At 41.3% G+C, this 21,534-nt stretch overlaps 1 protein-coding gene across 11 annotated transcripts in view; it reads right to left on the bottom strand.

The window, feature by feature from the left end:
* The window catches only part of LOC133536526 (transcription factor 4-like), a 415,635-nt gene that overhangs the window by 117,210 nt on the left and 276,891 nt on the right, over window positions 1-21,534 (bottom strand). Inside the window, exon 1 of one of the 11 annotated variants that reach the window (XM_061877143.1) lies at window positions 658-1,195. The exons of 9 other annotated variants lie outside the window; for them this stretch is intronic. In XM_061877143.1, coding sequence (XP_061733127.1) covers window positions 658-726 — 69 coding nt within the window. In that variant the 5' untranslated portion in view covers window positions 727-1,195. Of the gene's footprint in view, window positions 1-657; window positions 1,196-21,534 lie in introns of those variants that run through there. One more of the 11 variants, XM_061877145.1, reaches the window with a different exon arrangement.

Below are 21,534 nucleotides of genomic sequence, written 5' to 3'. Positions count from 1 at the left end.
TGTTTTAATTTTTACAAATAATTATATAGCAACCAAAAACTAAAACAGTTAATTTAATTACTTGTGTACCTTTTAGATCAAATCCATGATGCGTTTACTGTAATACAAAATTCGAAATTTCAAGCAACTGTTAACAGCAAATATACAAAATAACACTTATTTTTAGCTAAGTATTTGGGTTGAAAGTGCAACTTTATATTCATGAACAATACATTTAAAACCATTTTAATAAATGGGGGGAAAGGTGGAATTTAACAGACGTGACTCCAGTTGACAGCTCCGAGTCAGGGTCTTATCGAGATGCATTCACGTCCATTTAAATAATTGGAAACAGGTGACGGAGAGAAAGAGAAGTGGGGCATACTTTTAGTGACAAATAGTGTCATAAACTAAATATACCTCAACTGGCGGCAAACACCACGTTGACGGATTTTCCCCACTCGTGTCACACATCCTGTCACATTTCCCACTCTTCTTACACACAGCACGCACGCACGTGAAGGCGTCCCAATAGAGACGGCTGGAGGGGGCCGAAGAAGAAGTCGCTGAAAGCCGCGGCGGGAGATGGAGCTTGAACGCAACACATGTGAGATGGAGCTTGAACGCAACACATGGGAGATGGAGCTTGAACGCAACACATGACGGAAGCCCGCTTACCGCCTTGCCGTTGTAGTAATACATGAGGGGGCTGCCAGTCATCCCCGGGATGGTGTAGGCGCAATACATGGTTTCCTCTCCTCCGAGGGGAAAGAAAAGCTCTTCTCTCCCGCTCCTCTCTCGTAATTTCGTCCGACTCGCTCTTCCGTCTTTTCGCCCAGCCGACTTTCGTCTTCCCGTGGCGCGCTATAACTTTTTCCTGGCTTGGCGGCGTCAAACTCTTCGCTCTTTTTTTTTTCTTCTTCCAGCCGATAATTCCTTCAGTTGCATTTTCCCATATGGCCGCGATTGGAGGCGCGTGGAATATGCAAAGTAGGCGAGGAGAGAGAGCGCGGGGCCCCTCCCCTTCGCCACGCCTCCTGCGCGCGCACGCACGCTCACGCAGATGCTCGCGGGCACGCGCGCCGTCGTCGCCGCTCTTTGAACTTTCCCGACAGTGAAATATGGACGCCATCCATCCTCGGCTTTAAACTCTTCACTTTTTCCACTCGCTTTATTTACTCCACTCATCCGGCCTTGTCCTTTTTTTTCCCACATTTTCTCCCTATTATTAAAGGCCTACTGAAAGCCACTACTAGCCAGCACGCAGTCTGATAGTTTATATATCAATGATGAAATATTAACATTGCAACACATGCCAATACGGACGCTTTAGTTTACTACATTGCAATTTTTAATTTCCCACAAAATATCCTGTTGAAAACGTGGCGATATGATGACGCCTGCGTTTGACGTCTCGGGTTGTAGCGGACATTTTTTTCCAGCCCGATCTAAGCTATAAGTAGTCTGCTTTAATCGCATAATTAATTCTGGACATCTGTGTTGCTGAATCTTTTGCAATTTGTTAAATTAGTAATGGAGACGTCAAAGTAGAAAGATGTAGGTGGGAAGCGGTGTATTACAGCTGCCTTTAGCAACACAAACACAGCCGGTGTTTCCTTCTTTAAAATTCCCGAAGGTGAAGCTTAACTATGGAACAGAGCGGTCCAGCGAACATGGTTCTCTACCACAGGTCAACCGGCAGGTTTTGGTAAGAAAATTGTGGTAATAAGTCGGCTCTGACCGTAGACATGAGTGGAGCTTGTGTCCTCCTGCAGCTGCATGGCTTCCCTCAGAGACACTGGCGGTCACCACACCCGTGGCCAAACCCCTTCCAACTTTTAGGTACTATATAATCTAAAACACTAGGGATTTTCCAGAATTATCCTAGTAAATGTGTCTAATATCTGAATCGCTCCCATTGCCCTTGCCTTTTTTTTTCTAGTCTTTCACTCTCACTTTCCTCATCCACGAATCTTTCATCCTCGCTCAAATTAATGGGGAAATCGTCGCTTTCTCGGTCCGAATCGCTCTGGCTGCCGGTGGCCATGATTGTAAACAATGTTCAGATGTGAGGAGCTCCACAACCCGTGACGTCACGCGCACATCGTCTGCTACTTCCGGTACAGGCAAGGCTTTTTTATTAGTGACCAAAAGTTGCAAACTTTATCGTGGATGTTCTCTACTAAATCCTTTCAACGAAAATATGGCAATATCGCAAAATGATGAAGTATGACACATAGAATGGACCTGCTATCCCCGTTTGAATAAAAACATCTCATTTCAGTAGGCCTTTAACAGCAGGGTCAAACTCGCTCCCCAAATGTATTAGCGCATGCTTACTTTTACCGCCGGGTCAAATTCATGATGTCACGAGTGAGGCCTCCCCTGACATCTTTTTCAAAATGGCGTAAGAAGTTTTTTTTTTGCTTTTAGTTTGTGTAAACCTTGTGTAAATCTTGTAAAGTCTTGTTCCACAGCCATACAGATCACACTGATGGTTAAGATATAAACAACTTTAACACTCTTACTAATATGCACCACACTCTGTGAACCCACATTAAACAAGAATGACAAACACATTTCTGGAGAACATCGGCTCTGTAACACATTATGAACACAACATGCATTACAAACGCAATGCATCCATGACTCTTGGCTATATTATACAACAAATCATTTCAAACCACAACAAAGCAATTGCAAAAGGACTGCCTACCCCCAGACTAAACGACTCTGAAACCAATAAGGAATGTAACTGTCGCAAGAAACCTGATTACCCTCTCAACGGAGGGTGCTTACAGACATCAATCGTTTACCAAGCAAAGGTAACACGCAAGGACATTAACACATCCGACACGTACGTACGATTAACCGAAGGAGCGTTCAAAACAAGATGGAATAATCACAACGCCTCCTTTAGAAACCAGACTTTGCGGAATTCTACAGAACTCAGCAAACACATTTGGAACCTCAAAGACAATAATGTTGAATATTCAATAACATTCCGCCCGATTGTAGCTGAGATAGGCGCCAGCGCCCCCCGCGACCCCGAAAGGGAATAAGCGGTAGAAAATGGATGGATGGATGGATGACAAATTCTTGCATCCAGCACACCTTACAACAGTGGTAATAAAAGATGCAACCTATGCTTAAAAGAGAAACTGTTTATTATATATCATCCAGACCTGTCATCCCTCAACAAGCGCAGTGAAATCATTTCAACATGCCGCCACAGACGGAAACACCTCCTAGGTAACACGTGAGCCAATCACCACACCCTACGCCTGCCTGTATCCACCCACTCTGTGCCCTATGTAAACCATTGTATGTGAATGCTTCCATTAAAATCTCCTGATGATTGAGGGAACCCCTCATGAAACAGATCTGTAGAGATGAAGTAGTCTTGTGATTTTTTCCCACACCTACATATATATATATATATATATATATATATATATATATATATATATATATATATATATATATATATATATATATATATATATACATATATATATATATATATACATATACATATACATATATATATATATATATACACATATATATATACATATATATATATATACATATATATATACATACATATATATATATATATATATATATATATGTACAGTGGGGCAAAAAGTATTTAGTCATCCAGCGATTGTGCAAGTTCTCCCACTTCAAATGATGACAGAGGTCTGTCATTTTCATCATAGGTACACTTCAACTGTGAGAGACAAAATGTGAAAAAAAATCCAGGAATTCACATTGTAGGAATTTTAAAGTACTTATTTGTAAATGATGGTGGAAAATAAGTATTTGGTCAACCATTCCAAGCTCTCACTGATGGAAGAAGGTTTTGGCTCAAATTCCCAACTCTTTAACTAAAATTAGTACTTTTACTATGAACTATGCATATTTGAAGTTTGCGTACTCTTTCCTGATCATCGTTCTGTGTCATTAGAGACCATGTAGCCATTAGAGACATCACCATATTTGATTGTTTCTACTGGAGGTTATGTTTACGACCTTGTTTGTTTGTTTGCAGGATTATGCAAATACTGAATAACCACAAAACTTGCAGAGGGGCGGCCAATGAAGCAAGTGTGAACCCATGCAATATCGTAGCAAGTCCGGATGAATATTTGTGTTTTTGTTACGATTGCAAGGTTGTGAATAGTTCCTTATTGGGTCGGTATATTTTAATAAGAAAATGCAGGTACGTGGCATATACTATACCAAGGTGCTTTTAGATTAATCGGCTTTTGGGGTTTTCAGACCAGGACTAAGCCTCCACACACATCATGTAATACAGTTAGGCTCTCATATGAAGGCTCAAATGGGAAAACATTAATTTACTACATACATGTTAAAATAAATACTTACAAAACCCCAAAACCAGTGAAGTTGGCACGTCATGTAAATGGTAAATAAAAACAGAATACAATGCTTTGCAAGTCCTTTTAGACCTATATTCAATTGAATAGACTGCAAAGACAAGATATTTAATGTTCCAACTGAGAAACTTTGTTATTTTTTGCAAATATTAGCTCATTTGAAAGCTGGCACAAGTGGCAAAAAAGACTGAGAAAGTTAAAGAATGATCATCCAACACTTATTTGGAGCATCCCACAGGTGTGCAGGCTAATTGGGAACAGGTGGGTGCCATGATTGGGTATAAAAGCAACTTCCATGAAATGCTCACTCATTCACAAACAAGGATGGGGTGAGGGTCACCACTTGGTGAACAAATGCGTGAGCAAGTTGTCCAACAGTTTAAGAACAACATTTTTCAACCACAAGGAATTTAGGGATTGCACCATCTCCGGTCCATAATATCATCAAAAGGATCAGAAAATCTGGAGAAATCACAGCAAGGCCGAAAATCAACTTTGAATGCCCGTGATCTTCGATCTCTCAGGCGGTACTGGATCAAAAAGCCACATCAGTGTGTAAAGGATATCACCACATGGGCTCAGGGACACTTCAGAAAACCACTGTCAGTAAATACAGTTCGTTGCTTCATCTGTAAGTGCAAGTTAAAAACTCTACTATGCAGAGCGAAATACATTTATCAACAACACCCAGAAGCGCCGCCGGCTTGGCTGGGCCCAAGCTCATCTAAGATGGAGAGATGTAAAGTGGAAAAGTGTGCTGTGGTCTGACAAGTCCACATTTGAAATTGTTTATGGAAACTGTGGACGTGGTGTCCTCCAGAATAAATAGGGAAGGAACCATCCAGACTGTTCTAGGCGCAAAGTTGAAAAGCCAGCATGTGTGATGGTATGGGGGTGTATTAGTGCCCAAGGCATGGGTAACTTACACATGTGTGATGGTATGTGGGTGTATTAGTGCCCAAGACATGGGTAACTTACACATGTGTGATGGTATGGGGGTGTATTAGTGCCCAAGACATGGGTACTTTCACATGTGTGATGGTATGGGGGTGTATTAGTGCCCAAGACATGGGTAACTTACACATGTGTGATGGTATGGGGGTGTATTAGTGCCCAAGGCATGGGTAACTTACACATGTGTGATGGTATGGGGGTGTATTAGTGCCCAAGGCATGGGTAACTTACACATGTGTGATGGTATGGGGGTGTATTAGTGCCCAAGGCATGGGTAACTTACACATGTGTGATGGTATGGGGGTGTATTAGTGCCCAAGACATGGGTAACTTACACATGTGTGATGGTATGGGGGTGTATTAGTGCCCAAGGCATGGGTAACTTACACATGTTTGATGGTATGGGGGTGTATTAGTGCCCAAGGCATGGGTAACTTACACATGTGTGATGGTATGGGGGTGTATTAGTGCCCAAGACATGGGTAACTTACACATGTGTGATGGTATGGGGGTGTATTAGTGCCCAAGGCATGGGTAACTTACACATCTGTGATGGTATGGGGGTGTATTAGTGCCCAAGACATGGGTAACTTACACATGTGTGATGGTATGGGGGTGTATTAGTGCCCAAGACATGGGTAACTTACACATGTGTGATGGTATGGGGGTGTATTAGTGCCCAAGACATGGGTAACTTACACATGTGTGATGGTATGGGGGTGTATTAGTGCCCAAGGCATGGGTAACTTACACATGTGTGATGGTATGGGGGTGTATTAGTGCCCAAGACATGGGTAACTTACACATGTGTGATGGTATGGGGGTGTATTAGTCCCCAAGGCATGGGTAACTTACACATGTGTGATGGTATGGGGGTGTATTAGTGCACAAGGCATGGGTAACTTACACATCTGTGATGGTATGGGGGTGTATTAGTGCCCAAGGCATGGGTAACTTACACATGTGTGATGGTATGGGGGTGTATTAGTGCCCAAGGCATGGGTAACTTACACATGTGTGATGGTATGGGGGTGTATTAGTGCCCAAGGCATGGGTAACTTACACATGTGTGATGGTATGGGGGTGTATTAGTGCCCAAGACATGGGTAACTTACACATGTGTGATGGTATGGGGGTGTATTAGTGCCCAAGACATGGGTAACTTACACATGTGTGATGGTATGGGGGTGTATTAGTGCCCAAGACATGGGTAACTTACACATGTGTGATGGTATGGGGGTGTATTAGTGCCCAAGACATGGGTAACTTACACATGTGTGATGGTATGGGGGTGTATTAGTGCCCAAGGCATGGGTAACTTACACATGTGTGATGGTATGGGGGTGTATTAGTGCCCAAGGCATGGGTAACTTACACATGTGTGATGGTATGGGGGTGTATTAGTGCCCAAGGCATGGGTAACTTACACATGTGTGATGGTATGGGGGTGTATTAGTGCCCAAGGCATGGGTAACTTACACATGTGTGATGGTATGGGGGTGTATTAGTGCCCAAGACATGGGTAACTTACACATGTGTGATGGTATGGGGGTGTATTAGTGCCCAAGACATGGGTAACTTACACATGTGTGATGGTATGGGGGTGTATTAGTGCCCAAGACATGGGTAACTTACACATGTGTGATGGTATGGGGGTGTATTAGTGCCCAAGACATGGGTAACTTACACATGTGTGATGGTATGGGGGTGTATTAGTGCCCAAGACATGGGTAACTTACACATGTGTGATGGTATGGGGGTGTATTAGTGCCCAAGGCATGGGTAACTTACACATGTGTGATGGTATGGGGGTGTATTAGTGCCCAAGGCATGGGTAACTTACACATGTGTGATGGTATGGGGGTGTATTAGTGCCCAAGGCATGGGTAACTTACACATGTGTGATGGTATGGGGGTGTATTAGTGCCCAAGACATGGGTAACTTACACATGTGTGATGGTATGGGGGTGTATTAGTGCCCAAGACATGGGTAACTTACACATGTGTGATGGTATGGGGGTGTATTAGTGCCCAAGACATGGGTAACTTACACATGTGTGATGGTATGGGGGTGTATTAGTGCCCAAGACATGGGTAACTTACACATGTGTGATGGTATGGGGGTGTATTAGTGCCCAAGACATGGGTAACTTACACATGTGTGATGGTATGGGGGTGTATTAGTGCCCAAGGCATGGGTAACTTACACATGTGTGATGGTATGGGGGTGTATTAGTGCCCAAGGCATGGGTAACTTACACATGTGTGATGGTATGGGGGTGTATTAGTGCCCAAGGCATGGGTAACTTACACATGTGTGATGGTATGGGGGTGCATTAGTGCCCAAGGCATGGGTAACTTACACATGTGTGATGGTATGGGGGTGTATTAGTGCCCAAGACATGGGTAACTTACACATGTGTGATGGTATGGGGGTGTATTAGTGCCCAAGACATGGGTAACTTACACATGTGTGATGGTATGGGGGTGTATTAGTGCCCAAGGCATGGGTAACTTACACATGTGTGATGGTATGGGGGTGTATTAGTGCCCAAGGCATGGGTAACTTACACATGTGTGATGGTATGGGGGTGTATTAGTGCCCAAGGCATGGGTAACTTACACATGTGTGATGGTATGGGGGTGCATTAGTGCCCAAGGCATGGGTAACTTACACATCTGTGAAGGCACCATTAATGCTGAAAGGTACATACAGGTTTTGGAGCAACATATGCTGTCATCCAAGCAATGTTATCATGGACGCCCCTGCTTATTCCAGCAAGACAATGCCAAGCCACGTGTTAACAACAGCCTGGCTTTGTTATAAAAGAGTGCGGGTACTAGACTGGCCTACCTGTAGTCCAGACCTGTCTCCCATTGAAAATGTGTGACGCATTATGAAGCCAAAAACACCACAACAGAGACCCCGAACTGTTGAAGAACTTCAGCTGTACATCAAGCAAAAATGGGAAAGAATTCCACCGGAAAAGCTTCAAAAATCGGTCTTCTCAGTTCCCAAACATTTACTGAGTGAATAACGGAGCAGCATCCCATCATCCGTGGCTCATTAGTACAATCACAACGCCGGAAATGTCCCGTGAAAAACAGTCTGACCGGAACTCTGTAACAACAAAAGTTCCTTGGGTGAATAAAGTAAACTCACTACACCGGTATGTTTTAGTGCTTTCATGGCGAGTTTACTGACAGATTTAAGTAAGAACTTTACACTACTTTATATTAAAAATGGCAACAGCGGAGGATGAATGTCACATAACAAGAAGATGGAGAAAAAGAATCTTATCTACTACAAAGGCCGACGTGCACACATTTTCAGGACTTATGCAGATCCCAAATACAGATCAGCAGGTACCAGAAGGTAAGAAATGCTGCTTATGCATAATATTGTGAAACAAAACGCCAGTTATTATGTTTTACCTTATACACACACCACAATAATATTGGTATGTTGAAGCACACTACAATCCATCAAGCGGTGTGGCTTCATAGCTTACCAAAGTCGAATTAAAACATTTGGATAGATTTTTGAGCGCCGTGTGTAATGTTCTATATTTTCAATGGAACATATAACATTTTGGTGCTGTTTACTTGAGTCATATTGCAGTCTACACATATCTGTTATTATTATCTTAGGGGCGGGCAGTATGGTGTAGTGGGTAGAACGGCCGTGCCAGAAACCTGAGGGTTGCAGGTTCGCTTCCCGCCTCTTTACATCCAAATTGCTGCCGTTGTGTCCTTGGGCAGGACACGTCACCCTTGCCCCCGGTGCCGCTCACACCGGTGAATAATAGTTGGTGGTCGGAGGGGCCGTAGGTGCAAACTGGCAGCCTCGCTTCCAGGGGCAGCTGTGGCTATGAAAGTAGCTTACCACCACCAGGTGTGAATGAAGGATGGGTTCCCACTTCTCTGTAAATATCTAGAAAAGTGATATTTACATCTATCCATCCATCCATCATCTTCCGCTTATCCGAGGTCGGGTCGCGGGGGCAGCAGCCTAAGCAGGGAAGCCCAGACTTCCCTATCTCCAGCCACTTCGTCTAGCTCTTCCCGGGGGATCCCGAGGCGTTCCCAGGCCAGCCGGGAGACATAGTCTTTCCAACGTGTCCTGGGTCTTCCCCGTGGCCTCCTACCAGCTGGACGTGCCCTAAACACATCCCTAGGGAGGCGTTCGGGTGGCATCCTGACCAGATGCCCCAACCACCTCATCTGGCTCCTCTCGATGTGGAGGAGCAGCGGCTTTACATTGAGCTCCTCCCGGATGGCAGAGCTTCTCACCCTATCTCTAAGGGAGAGACCCGCCACCCGGCGGAGGAAACTCATTTCGGCCGCTTGTACCCGTGATCTTATCCTTTCGGTCATGACCCAAAGCTCATGACCATAGGTGAGGATGGGAACGTAGATCTAATTCATTATTATTATTATGTCTGACTGCCATCATAGTGAAGTCTACACTTATCTCTTATGAGTGACTGCCATCTACTGGTCACACTTATCATTTCACCATGTACCGAATAAAATAGCTTCAAGGGCGGTAAGCACATCCAAAATTATTCCGTACATTAGACACACCGGGTTATAAGGTGCAATGTCGAGTTTTCAGAAAATGAAATGAGATTAAGTGCGCCTTATAGTCCGCAAAATATGGTAATGAAATATTTAATTAAATTAATAATTAATACAAACTGATATTTATTAAATTAGTATTGACATTATTATTTCAATGATAAAAATTATAAATTAATGGCCGAGTGGTTAGAGTGTCTGCCCTGAGATGGGTAGGTTGTGAGTTCAAACCCCGGCCGAGTCTATAAAAATGGGAGCCATTACCTCCCTGCTTGGCATCAGCATCAAAGCTTGGAATTGGGGGTTAAATCACCAGAAATGATTCCCGGGCGCGGCACCACTGCTGTTCACTGCTCCCCTCACCTCCCAGAGGGTGAAGAAGGGTGATGGGTCAAATGCAGAGAATAGTTTCACCACATCTTGTGTGTGTGAGACAATCATTGGTACTTTAACTTTAACTTTAATGACACATTTAATTATTTAAATGCTCATTTATTGAACTTTATCCCATTTGACGCTCCATACTTTGTTCTTGTCGGACTTTTCTGCTCACCCCACTTTCTCAATGTTGGAACTAAGAATGAATTATTTTCCCTTTGACACAAATGAAATTAGCAATTTTGAAAAAGCATTTTTTGCCTTCCTTTTTCTTTGAGCATCTTGGGCGTCATTGGTCCTCCCTCTCACTGACCATCCGTGTTTCAGCCTCTTTTTGTGCCCTGACTTCCACACAGCTGCATTCCTGCAATTTTCCTGACTTCATTGATTATTTTTTGTCTTTAAAAGTAGTTTGACTATTTCCATGGCGGACGGTGGCGGTGCCTTAACTTAACAGTGAACCCGTTTAAGAGTGTTTACAGCAGACCTGGGCTTGTTGTGAAAAGAAAAGGTGATGTAACACAGTGGTGAACATGCCCTTTCCCAACTACTTTGGCACGTGTTGCAGCAATGAAATTCTAAGTTAGTTATTATTTGCAAAAAAAAAATAAGGTTAATGAGTTTGAACATCAAATATGTTGTCTTTGTAGCATATTCAACTGAATATGGCTTGAAAAGGATTTGCAAATCATTTTATTCTGTTTTTATTTACATCTAACATAATTTCCCAACTCATATGGAAACAGGGTTTGTAGTAGTTACTATGGTCATCTAATTAGTTACTATGGTCATCTAATTAGTTACTATGGTCATCTAATTAGTTACTATGGTCATCTAATTAGTTACTATGGTCATCTAATTAGTTACTATGGTCATCTAATTAGTTACTATGCTCATCTAATTAGTTACTATGGTCATCTAATTAGTTAATATGGTCATCTAATTAGTTACTATGCTCATCTAATTAGTTACTATGGTCATCTAATTAGTTACTATGGGCATCTAGTTAGTTACTATGTTCATCTAATTAGTTACTATGGTCATCTAATTAGTTACTATCGTCATCTAATTAGTTACTATGGTCATCTTGTTAGTTACTATGGTCATCTAATTAGTTACAATGGTCATCTAATTAGTTACTATGGTCATCTAATTAGTTACTATGCTCATCTAATTAGTTACTATGGTCATCTAATTAGTTACTATGGTCATCTAGTTAGTTACTATGGTCATCTAATTAGTTACTATGGTCATCTAATTAGTTACTATGGTCATCTAATTAGTTACTATGGTCATCTAATTAGTTGCTATGGTCATCTAATTAGTTACTATGGTCATCTAATTAGTTACTATGGTCACTATGAGATATCTCAGATTGTAGGTAGGATTTTTTTCACTATTTCTTGCATTTTGGTTGTGTTTCGGTTGATTGTAAAATATGTTGTCAATATTCAGTGTTTTACCATTCATAGTTAATACTGTAAATCCCACATTCTTTATTTTCACGTACATTCTTGGTGTCTCATTCAGTAAAAAAAATTCAAATTCCATTCCCTTTTTCAAGGCGGTCTGTCATAACATTTTTAGCTTTCAATCATTATTGTGAGGTTTGGTATTAGTGTTCCTAAAAATAAATATACCATATTTCCTTGAATTGCCGCAGGACATACAGTATGTGCCTGCCTTGAATTACTGCCGGGTCAAACTCGCTTCCCAAAATAATTAGCGCATGCTAAGTATTACCGCCGGGTCAAACTCGTGACGACACGAGTGACACTTCACCTGTCATAATTTTCAAAATGGAGGAGGCTGATTTCAATACCAGTAATTTGAAATCGCATAAAGGGAAGAAGATTAAGAGCTATTCAGTAGGATTTAAGGTCCAAGCTTACATCACACTCAAATTTTTACTGCATACCTTTGGTAAGTGCCGGAGTGAGAAGAGGTTTTAAAATAATTAGCGCATGCTTACTTTTACCGCATGCCTTTGGGTAAGCGCAGGAGTGAGAAGAGGTTTTAAATTAATTAGCGCCCCGGCGGCAATTCAAGGAAATATGGTAACGGCACCCCGACCCCCCCCCCCCAATACATCTGGTCTTACTCGCTAGCATTATCTTATAGCTAGAAATCAATAACTTTCCAACCACGAGAAGAAGGAATGAGTGTGAAGGACAGTGCTGTAAAAAACAGGTGGCAATATTCATTGAATTAAAGAAATAAATCATCCACAATACAGTCATTGTAAGACTTAGCTACTCTGTTCATTGATTCAATGTCCACCACTTACCCTTATTTAGTATCAGGGTTGGGCTGGAGCCTACCTAAGCTGACTTTTGGCAGGAAGGGATGAAGGACATTGCCGTCTCATTTGCATAATTGGCCACCACATTAAACTTGTGTGTGGATGGGTAAAACTGAGCTTTTGGGTTTGTGCCATATCAAATGTGTGGCATTAGTTCAGAACGTTATTGACCTACAGTTGTTGCTTTGATTTTCTCTTATAAGATGCATGAACTGGCTTTTTTTTTTAAAAACACCTCCTGGGTTCCGTGTACAGTACCGTATTCCGGACCATAGGGCGCACCGGATTAGAAGGCACAATGCCGATGATCAATAAGGGAGCGGCATCTTCTCATCCATGGCTCACAGGTATAACAATAACGTCGGAAATGTGTCCCGTGAAAAACTGTCCAACCAGAACTCTCTAATAATTAAAGTTCCTTGGGTGAATAAAGTAAACTCAATAACACCGGTATGTTTTAGTGCTTTCATGGCGAGTTTACTGACAGATATAAGTAAGAACTTTACACTACTTTATATTAGAAATGGCAACAGCGGGGGATGTATGTCCCATAACAAGAAGATAGAGAAAAAGTAGAAGCTTATCGACTACAAAGGAGGTCACGCGCACACCCACAAGTGAATGCAAACCATACTTGGTCAACAGCTGTTCAGGTCCCACTGAGGGTGGCCGTATAAAGAACTTTAACACTGTTACAAATATGCGCCACACTGTGAACCCACACCAAACAAAAATGACAAACATTTCGGGAGAACATCCACACCGTAACACAACATAAACACAACAGAACAAATACCCAGAATCCCTTGCAGCCCTAACTATCCTGGGATGCTACAATATACACCCCCACTACCACCCCGTCTGTTCTTCTTCTGGATATTATTAGTAGGGATGTCCGATAATGGCTTTTTTGCCGATATTCCTATATTGTCTGATTTTGATATATACAGTGGTGGAATGAACACATTATTATGCCTCATTTAGTTGTGATGCCCCGCTGGATGCATTAAACAATGTAACAAGGTTTTACAAAATAAATCAACTCATGTTATGGAAAACAAAAATGCCAACATGGCACTGCCATATTTATTATTGAAGTCACAAAGTGCATTATTTTTTTTAACATGCCTCAAAACAGCAGTTTGGAATTTGGGACATGCTCTCCCTGAGAGAGCATGAGGAGGTTGAGGTGGGTGGGGTTGAGGAAGGTAGCGGGGGGTGTATATTGTAGCGTCCCAGAAGAGTTAGTGCTGCAAGGGGATTCTGGGTATTTATTCTGTTGTGTTTGTGTTGTGTTACGTTGCGGATGTTCCCTCGATTGTGTTTGTAATTTTTGTTTGGTGTGGGTTCACAGTGTGGCGCATATTTGTAACAGTATTAAAGTTGTTCATGCGGCCACCCTCCTTGTGACCTGTATGGCTGTTGACCAAGTATGCCTTGCATTCACTTGTGTGTGTGAAAAGCCATAGATATTATGTGATATTATCGCTGCCTTTAAGGTTTATTGCTGCTCTCTACTTCTCCCTACGTCCGTGTACCACTTTGTACAGCGGCGTTTTAAAAAGTCACACATTTTACTTTTTGGAACTGATACTGATAATTTCTGATATTACATTTTAAACCATTTATCGGCCGATAATATCGGCAATCCCGATATTATCGGATAGCTCTAATTATTAGCCTTTTCACGTCCAATCATCTCCAGTTTCTCTGCCGATACCGCCGAGGGACGTGGATAATGTGCAGAAGACGCTGTGAATTGCAATCCTCAAATATGAAAATATGGGCCGAAACCGCCTGATACCACATCTAGTGTGCATTATTTACCAAAATAAAATGATCCTACGGAGCCACGTTGAATAGAAAACCTTCCCAAAAGAGGTTCAGAGTCCCTCAAACCTCAGTCGGCTTTGTATCAGTCACCACTTGAGCGACATAACCCTGACCACATCGCTGTGACATCAGCTTTAATGTCGCCTACAGCCACATCAGTCAGAGTTTCCAAATGAGCGGGTGGTCTTTGAAAGACTGATCAAAGTGATTATATACATATATGTATATAAGTATATATGTGGGGACACAACACAGTCACCAGAACAGACAGGACAGTGGTTTAGTCTCCCCCAAATTTCTTCCGAATAGTGTCATCGTGCATCCTATTTAAGCTAACAGTAGCTTCCAAAAACACAAGACGGCAGACCTCCCAAGCCCCCTCTTGCTCTCCTTCTCTGTCACTCATTCCCTCTGCCTCTCCCTGCTCTTGCTTTGGCTTTAATTTGATTAAAAAGAGAGCTGCAGGAAGGGGAGGGAGGGCTGATGCACATCTAATAAGTGGACCATCTGTCTGCAGCGTTGGCAGCCTCCCAGCATTGTGCCCAAGCAGACTGCATGTGAAATGACAGAAAAAAAGAGAGAGAGAGAGAGAGAGAGAGAGAGAGATGGATGGAGGAATATGGATCAAGGGGAAAAACAGAAACCAAAAAAAGTGACCCGTTTGAGGGAAAAGACGACCTTTTTCTATTTTGTCTGACATCCTTAAAGAAAAAGATGTGGGGGAAATAAACGGAACGTGAGGCTGAAGTAGGGTTGTACAGTATACCGGTTTTAGAATAGCACCGTGCTACTAATGCAGTGTTTTTCAACCACTGTGCCGCGGCACACTAGTGAGATGATCTAATTACACCTATTTGGGTTAAAAATATTTTTTGCAAAGCAGTAATTATAGTCTGCAAATGATGTGTTGTTGTTGAGTGTTGGTGCTGTCGAGAGCTCAGCAGAGTAACCGTGTAATACTCTTCTGTATCAGTAGGTGGCAGCAGGTAGCTAATTGCTTGGTAGATGTTGGAAACAGCAGGAGGCAGGGTGCAGGTAAAAGGGTGTCTAATGATTAAACCAAAAATAAACAAAAGGCATTGAAGCTTATAGAAGACTATGCAGAAAGAAACTCAAACAGAACTGGCTACAAAGTAAACAAAAACAGAATGCTGGACGACAGCAAAGACTTACTGTGGAACAAAGATGGCGTCCACAAAGTACATCCCAACATGACATGACAATAAACATGTCCCCATAAAGAAGGACAAAAACAACTGAAATAGTCTTGATTGGTAAAACAAAGTAGATGGGGGAAATATCGCTCAAAGGATGACATGAAACTGCTACAGGAAAATACCCCAAAAAAAGAGAAAAAGCCACCAAAATAGGAGCGCGAGACAAGAACTAAAACACTAGACACAGGAAAACAGCAAAAAAACAAAGAATAAGTCAGGGTGTGATGTGACAGGTGGTGACAGTACACCTACTTTGAGACAAGAGCTATATTGATGTTTGATATTGATGTTTTTTAATGATTTCTGCAGGTGGTGTGCCTCCGCATTTTTTTTCAATGCAAAAAATGGTGGCATGGCTCAAAAACGGTTGAAAAACACTACTAATGAAATATATTCCATACTACACCGCCTCTGAAAAGTACCAGTGCGCACACCACCCCCTCACCCCTGCACCACCGTCATCGCCACGCCGTGTCATTGCTGGTTTTTACAGGCAGAGGAGCATGTTCGGCAGCGCACAATCACAGAGTACTAAACAAACAGACACAGTGTGTGGACAGAAAAGGGAGAACGGACGCATTTTGGCTTAAAAAGTAACAATAAAGGTGAGGTTATTACACCAGAAGAGGTGCTTTAACTCTTGTGTAATGTTCATATTGTTGTTTAAATTGCACGGATGTGTGCAATTTTTCATGACTTATGCAGATCCCAAATACAGATCAGCAGGTACCAGATGGTAAGAAAAGTTTCTTTTGCATAACATTGTGATACAAAACGACAGATATTATGTTTTACCTTATACACACAGCATAACAATACTAGTATGTTGAACACAGTACAATCCATCAAGCAGTGGGGCTTCATAGCTTACCAAAATCTTACTAAAACATTTTGATAGATTTTTAAACGCTGTGTGTAATGTTCTACATTTTCAATGGAACATATACAATTTTGGTGTCGTTTACCTGAGTCCTATTGCAATCTACACGTATTTCTTATGTTTGACTGCCATCTACTGGTCACACTTATTATTCCTCCATGTACCAAATAAAATAGCTCTGAAGTCGGTAAGCAAAACCAGATTTATTCGAGTTTTGAGGAAAAAAAGGGTTTTAAGTGCGCCGCATAGTCCGGAAAATACAGTACTTGGGTTATTCCTTCTCCTTCAGTCCTTTCCTGATTCTTTCACCACGCTTCAACCATTCCCCCTTCATCAAGTTTCTAGCATTCTTGTCTTACACTCACTTCTCCACTTGCTTCTTCCTCTAATAATCCCATTCTTCTTCTTTCTAGACAAGTGATGGCTAATCCCTGCTCAACTTCCTCCTGACTTCACACACAAGTGTGTTTCAAACTTGCGTCTTGTTGATATCGAGATAGGCGCCAGCGCCCCCCGCGACCCCGAAAGGGAATAAGCGGTAGAAAATGGATGGATGGATGGGTTTGCCTTCCTTTTGTGTCTCCCACGGTTGTAAAACACACACACACACACACACACACACACACACACCGTGTGTGTGTGTTCCGGCAATGCTGACCTAATGGGGACATCGCTCTGTTTACATGCTTGCACACGCACTCTGTTTACATGCTTATGCACGCACACACACACACACACACGAGACCTGTATTTTGGTCTCCATACCGTCAGAAGTCCCCTAAAGGTGACTGTGTAAACAGAGTGATGTCCCCATTAAGTCAGCATTGCCAGAACACACACACACACACACACACGCACACACGCACACACACACACACACACACACACACACACACACACACACACACACACACACACACACACACACACACACACACACACACACACACACACACACACAGCTTTACTCTGTCATTTGTGACCTGAATGGACAGTTATTGGCAAATAATAGGAGGCAGTCGTGCACCAAACTGAATTAAAGGTATGCATGCATTTTACAGAGCTAACGACATACTAGCATGACTTTACTGGGGGGGCTGACATAAAATGTATACTGATGATGTATTTGATTACTGCTGACAACAGGGGGCGCAATGTTTCCTTCACTCAACATTTTTGTTGCATTTTTCTACAACTTTAAAAGTTTTTTATACTTGTTTTTTTTTTTTTTAGTAATCAGTCCAACAAAAATAATACACAATAAAACCATGATAATACCATTCCAATTACAAAATCAAACCCAACCCAGCAACATTCAGAATAGAAATCAACAGAGCAATTGAAACAACACACAAACATGACACAAAACAATCCAAAAGTAGTCAAACAAAAATGAATAGTATCAACAACAGTATCAATATTAATAACAATCATAGCAGTGATTACAAATCCTTCATGTACATTATCATCACAGCAATTAAAACATATATAAAATACAACCATTTAAAAAATGAACAATACTGTCACAGTGACTTATATCACATCTCATAAGCTTGACAACACAACTTTTAAAGTTTTTGATGGCACATAAACACCAGTCAAACAGTTAATATCTAAGAAAAAATGGTGTGTTCTAGCAGGGGTCCTCAACATTTTTCAGGGCAAGGACCCCTAAAGTGGTGAAGAGTTGGACCAGGAACTATGTGGACTTTTATATCCTGTAGAAAATTGTGTACTGAATTAAACAATCAAACTGGCCTACAAGGCACTTTGTTATTGTACGATACAAAAAGATATTAAAAATGATAAACATGTTGACCCCAAAATAGACAAGCGGTTGAAAATGGATGGATGGATGTTAAATTAGTCATGTTTTTATTTTAAACGTGGAAGATACATGCAACTACTATTTATAAATGACAACACCGTGTGTTGGATACATGTTAATGTGCTTTGAAAAATCATTTTAATTTTGTGGAAAAACTGCAGGAGAATATAGAATAAAGTACACACAGTAGAAACCAAAAGTTTGGACACACCTTCTCATTCAATTTGTTTTCTTTATTTTCATGACTATTTACATTGTAGATTGTCACTGAAGGCATCAAAACTACGAATGAACACATGTGGAGTCAAGTACTTCACAAAAGTATTCTACTTTCTTCAAAAGAGCCAACCTTTGCTTTGATTACTGCTTTGAACACTTGGGATCTGAACCAAGGATGTCGTTGTGGCTTGTGCAGCCCTTTGAGACACTTGTGATTTAGGGCTGTATAAATAAACATTGATTGATTGATTGAAGCACAGTACAATCCATCAAGCAATGCGGCTTCATAGCTTACCAAAATTGTACTAAAACATTTTGAAAGATTTTTGAGCATTGTGTATAATGTTCTATATTTTCAATGGAACATATAACATTTTGGTGTTTACTTAATTCATATTGCAGTCTACATGTATATCTTATGTGTGACTTCCATCATGTTGCAGTTTACACCTATCTCTTATGTGTGACTGCCATCTACTGGTCACACTTATCATTTCACCATGTACCAAATAAAATAGCTTCGAGGCTGGTAAGCACAACCAAAATTATCCTGTACATTAGGCACTCCTGTCAGAGTTAGTTTGTGACGAACCCCAAGATGCAGAGAAGGAGGCAGGCATTGAGTAAGGAAACATGGTTTAATAAAACACTAAGACAAAACCCAACAAAAGTGGTACAACAAAAAACGTGCACGAGGCAGATAAACTAACAGAGCTAGCATGGCAGCTAGAAAACAAAAGGAGCTTAGCATGGAAGCTAGCGGGTAGCGAGCAGGAAAACAGAAGTCGTTACGTGTAGTACAAAGACAAATTGAAAGCAGAGAAAAAAAGACAGTAAGCTACAAATTGCTACGGAAATATAACTTACCGCTACGCTGCAATGACACCACACGACAGAAGCGACAATACAGAAGTGTCTATAATCCAGCACTGACTGGATGGGAAGACATCTCTAAATAGTAGCGGGCTGATTGACACCAGGTGTGGCCAGGTGCCAATCAGCTGATGGGACACAGCATTCAGGGAGAAAGACAGGAAACAGACAAAATAAGAGCGCTGACAGGAACCAGAGACAGGAAATACTACACACACACACAGAGGAAACACTAAATTACAAACTGTCAGGGGCAAGCCTGACAGCTCCGGACTATAAGGCGCACTGTCCAGTTTTGAGAAAATGAAAGGATCTCAAGTGCGTCTTATATATATTAGGGACGGCGTGGCGCAGTGGAAGAGTGACCGCGCGCAACCCGAGCGTCCCTGGTTCAATTCCCACCTAGTACCAACCTCGTCACGTCCGTTGTGTCCTGAACAAGACACCCTTGCTTCTGATGGGTGCTGGTTAGCGCCTTGCATGGCAGCTCCCTCCATCAGTGTGTGAATGTGTGTGTGAATGTGGAAGTAGTGTTAAAGTGCTCTGAGTACCTTGAAGGTAGAAAAGCGCTATACAAGTACAAGCCATTTATCATTTATTTATTATAGTCCGAAAAATACAGTAATAGTGTCAGAAAAGTAGGTAAAAGAATGCGCTGTTTTTCTTTTATCATTTCATTTAATTGTATTTTATATGTCCTTCATGTGTTCTGTGTACACTGTTAGTGACTCAGAAGTTAATTGATGTGTTAATTGATACTAAAACTCCACTTTCATCACTTTTCATGACCTGGTGACCACCTGGACTTTCTTACAAAAACAACACTTTTCTGTGTGTGTTTTTAATAAAGTAGTTGAGTATTAGTTAGCTCCTCATAAAGCTTGGGAGAGGTACAAATCTTACAATAAAGTCAATATGTTAATGAGTTCTCCCTGAGGCAGGGGTTGTTTAATTAATGGCATGTTGAAATACTAACAGGTTATTATTCATAACTAAGTAGTCTATTAACTGGGTATCGATACAAAGTAGTCACTTATGTCACCCAGGAGTGCTCAAATGGCATAAATAGTCTATTATTTTGTAAACGACCATGCGATTTAAAAGCTGCAAGACCGGAAATAATATTGTTTGCTTTCTCGCTCTCCCCTTGTAATCAGCGTTTTAAGAAATACCAATAAAACTTACAGCCCCAGTTTTGATGGTGGATATCAAGACGCTAATTTCCTTGGAAATACAAACCGTGCAGAGAGGCAGAGAGTAAGTGTTTGGAGAGGGCGGGTGTGTGTGTGTGTGTCTGTGAAGTGAGGCTTTGAGAGTCTCAATAAAGTGTTTGTGCGTGTGTGTGTTTGTGTGTGTGTGTGTGTGTGCATGTGTGTGTGTGTGTGTGTGTGTGTGTGTATAACATCCATCGGAAAAACAGGGTAAGCACAGAGTCGGGCTAGAGAGGCAAACACGCACGCTGCTGCATGCTAATTATGTATGCATGATTTAATCTGCAACTCAATAATATGCAAATATATTCATATGTTAGTTTCTTAATTAAAAATGCAAAGCAGCCCTTATGGTGATTTTTCTGTGATTTTTTTTCCCCTTTCAGCTTAACAAACAGAACATTTTGGAAAAATTCTACAAATTGGGGGTAAATGCTATTAGGGAGTCTGGGGGTTAAAAAGGAAAAGAGGAGATGTCTTTGACTGCAAACTTCCTGTAATAACTTGTTGGATTGAACAAAAAAAGTAATAACATAAAAACATGCATCCTTCAGTGAGGCTAATTTGATGCATTTGTCATCTAATTGTTTATTTTAAACTTTTCACTGCCTGCAGTCTTTTGTTGTTGTTAAGTACATAGCTCCTCATGTGTTGTTATGTTGATGCCTCCAGTGACAATCTACAATCTAAATAGTCATGAAAAAGAGGAAAAAACTTTGAATGAGGAGGTGTGTCCAAACCTTAGGACTGTACTATGAATTCTCACACACACACACACACACACACACACACACACACGTATATACAGTATATATATCATATATATATGTATATATACATACATATATATATATATATATATATATATATATA

This window comes from Nerophis ophidion, linkage group LG17 (assembly GCF_033978795.1).
Source record: "Nerophis ophidion isolate RoL-2023_Sa linkage group LG17, RoL_Noph_v1.0, whole genome shotgun sequence".
NCBI classification, from domain to species: Eukaryota; Metazoa; Chordata; class Actinopteri; order Syngnathiformes; family Syngnathidae; genus Nerophis; species Nerophis ophidion.
The sequence above is the reverse complement of the archived record's forward strand: the minus strand, read 5'-3'. Positions and strand labels throughout refer to the sequence as shown.